Source organism: Crocodylus porosus, unplaced genomic scaffold (assembly GCF_001723895.1).
Source record: "Crocodylus porosus isolate Cpor-Errol unplaced genomic scaffold, CroPor_comp1, whole genome shotgun sequence".
In the NCBI taxonomy this organism is placed as follows: Eukaryota; Metazoa; Chordata; order Crocodylia; family Crocodylidae; genus Crocodylus; species Crocodylus porosus.
The window spans coordinates 124,621,631-124,628,068 of record NW_017728931.1 but is presented as its reverse complement, the minus strand read 5'-3'; the positions used below and the strand labels follow the sequence as shown (position 1 = coordinate 124,628,068).

The 6,438-nt window shown below is 42.2% G+C and overlaps 1 protein-coding gene across 1 annotated transcript in view; it reads right to left on the bottom strand.

Moving 5' to 3' along the window:
• The window catches only part of RSBN1L (round spermatid basic protein 1 like), a 49,931-nt gene that overhangs the window by 35,628 nt on the left and 7,865 nt on the right, over nucleotides 1–6,438 (bottom strand). Inside the window, exon 3 of the mRNA XM_019543972.1 lies at nucleotides 5,325–5,438. Coding sequence (XP_019399517.1) covers nucleotides 5,325–5,438 — 114 coding nt within the window. The remainder of the gene's footprint in view (nucleotides 1–5,324; nucleotides 5,439–6,438) is intronic.

The window sequence follows — 6,438 nt, the reverse complement described above, 5'->3', positions numbered from 1 at the left end:
AGCCCCCTCCCCCACCTCCAGCCATTGCTCAGGAAGAGTCAGGCTGGGTAGCACGAGAGGGGAGGTGCCAATCCAGGACTTCTGTTTCCATTTTCACTAACCGGCCAGGATGCTGGGATGGCCTATGAAATCTGGGGCTGTCCCAGCCAAACCGGGCCATACGGTCATCATAGTTAAAACATATTCCCTACCAAGCAGACCAGACATATGAAGCAGAGAACTGAAAGTTATTTTTTATATTTAAACAACCCTCTCATCAAATCATTCCAAGGTTTCGTTCAAAATTCTGGGAAGAAACAATGGTGAAGGAAGTAGTAATGACATCTGTAGGCATGTAAAATTGCTGTTAACATAGCAAGCCTCAGTTCATGCCCCATTGTAAAAACTAAAAGAAAGGAATATTACAACTATGTTTCTGTTAGTATTTGGCTTGAAACTTGTCTCCAGAAGAATGAGTTACCCAGGTTCACATATGGCAGTTAAAAGATTGAGCCATTGCTTACCGCACATCTCCTTGCTGCCTCTAATTTGTCTGGTACTCCCTCCTCCTTTCCCTCACTCCCTTGTAGAGCATCCCAATGTGCACTGTCCAGTCAGCCACCTCCTTATGTTATACACAAAAAAGCCAGTATACCTACACCAGTTACCACTAGAGATTCAAAAGATTTGCAGTTATATGGAACTAATCATGGTCTGTTTCACATATTTAGTTAATATGTAGTATTCCAACAGAAAATGACAGTCACCATCCTCAACACCAGAACTTAAGACAAACTTCTGGATGATTTGATTTCCAACTCAAAACTGACATCCAGATAACTTTGACTTTCATAGATTTCAACAACAGAAAGAACCCATGTGATCATTTACATTCAGTACACACATTTCAAATTATCTGCTCTCCTGGCAGAAAAAACACTTACCTGGAAATGTCCAAACAGATATTAGAATGCCAAGCCCCTGAAGAGCAGACAGTCTGCAGTACTGATGCTGAGCAGCTAGGGGGGCCTGTGCACATGTGTGCTCTGCAAACTCTCTCAATCAGCCATTCTGTTTTGGCAGAAGTTCACGGGGCAGCTTGGCCTGGCCAAACCAGACTGCTCAGAGTCAGTCTGTCCGTCTGCTACACAATGCAGGATTGGAAGGGAGCACGGGGATCAGGGGTGTAGGCTAGAACCCAGCGCCCTCAGAAGCAGCAGTCATTTCACTAAACCACACACCCTCTAAGCTCAGGGGTCACAACCTATGACCTGTCAGCTGGATCCAGCCCACAGACCCTTTGGATCTGGCCTGGGGCTGTGCGCCTTCAGTGGCAGGGGATTTTCCCTCAGCCACACTGCTGTTGGGCGCCTGGGGCTCTGGTGGAGGGGGAGCACTGCCTGTATGGTGTCACATTCCGGTACCCTGGGCTCCTAGTGGCCTGTTACAAACTAGTCAGGGAGGACCAGCAGGCACTGTTCCCCCGAGCACTACCAGGAGTGACTAGAAATAACGGTCACAAGCTGGCAGAGGGTAAATTCAGATTAGACATCAGGAGGCGCTACTTCACTGTCAGGGTGGCTAGGATCTGGAACCAAGTGGTGCTGGCTCCTACCCTGGGGGTCTTTAAGACGAGGCTAGACAAACACCTTGCTGGGGTCGTTTGACCCCAGTACTCTTCCCTGCCATGGCAGGGGGTCGGACTTGATGACCTGCTCAGGTTCCTTCCGACTCTGGAAACTATGAAACTATGTTCTGTTCCCCACTTGGCTGCAGTAGAGTCCAGTGGGCAACACTCTTCCAGGGCAAGGATGGAGATGGGTGGAGCAGCAAAGCACTCTGAGATTTTGGAAGGCTACACTCTGGCTTCCCTCAGAAGAGAACACAAATGACTTTTCTTGCATAATAGGCCTTTTCTCAGGAAAGGACAAGACTGTACCCAGAAGTTTCTCCAGGTCTTTCAAACAGATATTCTACAACCTAAGTAAGCAGGGAGCAGAAAAAGAACCAAAGCCTCAGTAAGCTAAAACGTAAAAAGAGAGTCTGAACATAAGGTCACAGTTAGTCAGACCTACTTTTCCATACTAGGAGGAGGTACCCCAGGTTTTTCTAAGATAAGCACTAACATCTCTCTCTCTCTGCTTAGTTTTAAACTCTGGCTCCAATTCTTTGCTTTTAGGCTCTCACAGTCATTTCTAGGCAGGCAGCAGAAAGGGTTGAAACCAAGAATATTTTGTTCCAGAGGGGAAAAAAAAAAAACAAAAAACAAACAAAAAAAAAAAACAACTTACATTCTCAGGCAAGATTGTCCTTAGGCAGAGACTACTTCTAAAGTTCAAAAGGCGGAATTTAAAAATGACAAGGTCCTTAAAGTCCAACATGCATAAGAGGCTGGATCTTAACACACTCTTAACAATGAAAAACCCAATTAATTTCAAAATAAGAGCTCAACCTCAAGAACAAGCTGAAAGTGTTAAATTTATACACAATATTTGTAAACCTTCAGGAATATTAAAATACAACTAGAAATTTTCTTCGCATTAATATTAAGACAATGGTTTCAACAAAGAAAAGGGGACAATAATCTCAAATCCTCTCTCAGATGTTTTAAAGTTGGGGATTTGCTATTTTTTGGCTACCACCATTTCCCAAATACCCTAATTTTCTGGCAAATTTTATAATCAATGGGGCTGAATTTTTCTATGCCATGTGTCTGCCTTGGGTTGTTTTTTATTTGGTTGGGTTTTTTGTTATTGTTTTTTATACTTCAGCCGTTTCTGAAAATGGGAATAGGGAAAGAAAAACTTCATTTTTACCCATGCTAAAAAAAAATCCTGAGACTTTCTAAAAATGCTTAGATCAACTATATTTTGGACCACAAACATGAAGTTTATTAGGGAGTGGCTTCCGGGAAAAGTTCTGCTGTCCCCATAAACATATGACCTGAGGAGTGGAGACTGAGGCTGGGCAGACTATGAGAAGTTGGGATGAGAAAGAAACACAGGATTGGGAGAAGTCAGAGAGACAGGGTCAAGCAAACAAGTACATACTTAACATAGTAAATTCAGTTTCAAAGTCTAGAAAGTAATCCAAGACTCCAGTTTGTGAAAGTCACTGGCAAAGCATGGTTTCTTTTCCTTCTATGGCTCTCCCACAGTTACGATTAGTTGATCCACTATCTCAAGTGGCACAAGTCTGGTGGACTATGAAGGCTCCAACCCAAGCAATGAATTGTGTACACGCGAAGTTGATGCCACAGGATGGAATTCCTGTACTTCAGTTCCTTCCTGAAAGGCCTATGATTTTTTTTTTTTTAATTTAATTTTGCAAACTTTAACACTAAAGAGGTAGAGAATATGGCAGAATAATAACTGCCTGTCCAGCCTTAATTCAGGCCCCTTGTGTGTATACATGCCTTATGATATAGACTAAATCACAGAATTTTTTTTTTTCCAGGATCCTTGTCTCCTTGGAATGGATGAATGTACTCAAAACAAAATCAGGGATACCATAAATTAAGCTGTTGTCTTTAAGACGGGTATCTTATTTGCTACTGAAGTTGCAAAGTACTATACACAGAGCCCAAGGCCTGCACATTAAAAAGGACAAATCTCACAGCTAAAGCAGGTCACTGCAATCCAGGACAACTGGATTCTATCCCTCCCTGTGCCAGAGAGTTACTATTATGTTGCCGTGCAAATTGCATTAATACTTTTCACAGATGGTCAGTAATTTTGGCAGTACCTTGAGAGCCTAAGGTTTGATTTATAGGAACTGAGTTGCAGCTGTGAGCACTCAGAAGTCAGGGGAGTTGTGCCTGCAATGTCACAGATGCTATACAATAGAAAATTCTTAGAAAAAAAATCAGATCCCATGCATCTCAAAATTTAGGTGACTAAAACTGGTGGAAATGTTATGATTTAAACCCTGGGAATCTCAGCTTCCTGCATATAAAATGAAAATAATACTCCCTCACTTCACACGGATGTTGTGAAGATAAAACACTTAATGTTTGAAAATATAATGATTAGAAGCACAGAAGAGTCCACGAGGATGGTTATTCAAATCCTGTTCTGAATACAGAATTGTGGGTAGGAAATAAGGTAGAGAGAGATATTTATTGAGGAGAAAACAAAATACTTATCTACTCAGTGGACTGACTATGGCAGGAAAAATAGGATGTGAACACAACTAAAATCCATATCATAATGTATGCTAACAAGGAGGCCAAACAAAGGTCAAACCAGACACCCCTAGCACTGGCACCTCATTAATTGTGTGCGCCTGGAGTTGCCATATTAATAATGTTCTTTAGCTTTCACAGCTTACATGTAATGTTTATAACAAGTTAGATGTCGTGAAACTGATTTCTTCAAGTCAGATCAGCAAAGATCATGCAAGGCATACAGCATAGGGCATGGTCTACTTCCCCCCCAAAAAAGAATCAATCAGAGCATATTTTATCTAACTGACAGTGAAGTGTCCTTAATCATTGTGGTGCCCTGGTCTCTACTGCTCTTTCTATAGCACACTATACTTTTTAACATAGGGTTTTCTTATTTGTTTTAAACCAGGATCTCTATGGCTGTGATGTGCAAAAGAGGCCAGAAGGAATGTTTTTTGTGAATTCTCTTAGACAACAACTGCCTGAAAATGCAGAGAACTGGGCCACAAGTGCTCAACCCCTGGCCATGGGCCAAATGTAGCCCATAGGACTCCGCACAGGTCAGGAAGTGTGGTGATGAAGGAGCAGGAACAATTAATACTGCCCCCTTGCCCTGAGCAGCCAGATAAGGGCCAAACCACATCTCCTAACCCCATGCAACTGGATCGGGCAGGGCAGCATGGGGCATGGCTGCTCCCCATTCCATGTGTTCCCCATTTCCACTATTATGCTTCTATGAAGGTCAAACAGAATACCAAAAACATTTGTTGACAGGTAGCTTTTATAGAAAACTACAACCCATCCACTCCAAATATGCATTTGGAAATATATACAACCTGTAACATCAGACCTCAGTATGCTGTATGAAGCATTTAAGTAACAGTCCAAACCCCTGCTCAAAGCAGAGCCATCCACAACTATATCATTGGGAATACAGCAGGACTACCCCCCCATCTATAAATTATGACAGAAAAAGTATTTTCTGTCTATAATTAATGCATGTGACAAAACAGGTCTTTTAATGTTAAAATTTCAATTTCCAACATTTACAATTCTCTGCAAGAGGAGCCTTTAATTGAAAGAAGTGTGCCATTAAAAACCCAGAATTCAATATAAATAAGATTGAATTTTGTTAGGTATTGACATTGTAACTAAAAGCTGCTACTTAGTTTGAACCTACCTTTCTGCAATAATTTGACCTCTCCATTCTCTTTCTTAATCTCATTCATTATTCTATGTTTCTTCTTCTCTTTCTGCTTCTTGTCCCTCTCTTTAATTTTGTCTTTGATTTGAGCTGAAAGGGAAAAATTTAAAACTGAGCAGGACAGAAAAAAGTTTTCAAATGTAACTCTTGTATGGTCTATTCTATATTACTCAAATGCAGACCCTTCACTGGCAAGAAAGGATGTGGTGCAAAGAAAGAGATCCTAAAAATCACAAGTATTTGTATATCTGTTGAATAACAATGATTTTTTTAAAACATGCTGAGCAGATGTCTGCTTTCTGTAGAACTCACTGGAGTATGGATTATTACAACAATTGATCACTGCATACACAAATCACAGAGGCCCCGCTAGGAGCATGAACTGACATAGGCTTTGCCAGAACAAAACTAAGCATACCACACATGACAAGTGTGGAAATACTGGAAAATAACTTATTAGTTTTAGAGGAGCCTCCAAAGCCAACGGAGAACGAATTGATCAGACCAGTACAGAACACCAAAACGAAATTAGAGTGACCTGGCCACAGGCGTTTGTATGTGAAGGGAAGACTGCACTAGTTGGTATGAAGTAGAAGGTGGATGATGTCACCTAAATGTTTCAGATAACTGGCGAGAGCTAGGGTGTATATGCTGTGAACACCAAGTTGTTTTGACTGGTTTATAAAAAAGGCACCCTGGAACCCTTAATACTTTGTACTGGGCTTGAGGGTTATGTTCATGCCCATTTCCTGACTGCCAGTGGCCCAGCTACACCCTGCACCAGCTGGCCATGGATGCCAGCATCTAGGCTTGTTTGTGAATGATAAATCTGGCTGAGCTTTTGTTAGTAGAAACCAAGCCTGGGGTCTCTTTCCTGGAATAAACTAACTCGTTAAGGGCATGGCATCACAACAGTATCCTGACCATGGATGACTGGTGCCTCCTGAGACTTGGGGGAGGCAGTTTGTGGGCAGCAGCGTCAGTGGCATTGGCAGCAGGGTGGTGAGCAGTGACTGCCTGCAGAAGCTTGCAGCAGCGAAGGGAGGGAGGACCGAGCAGTAACCACCTGCAGAAGCCAGTGGTGGCTGCC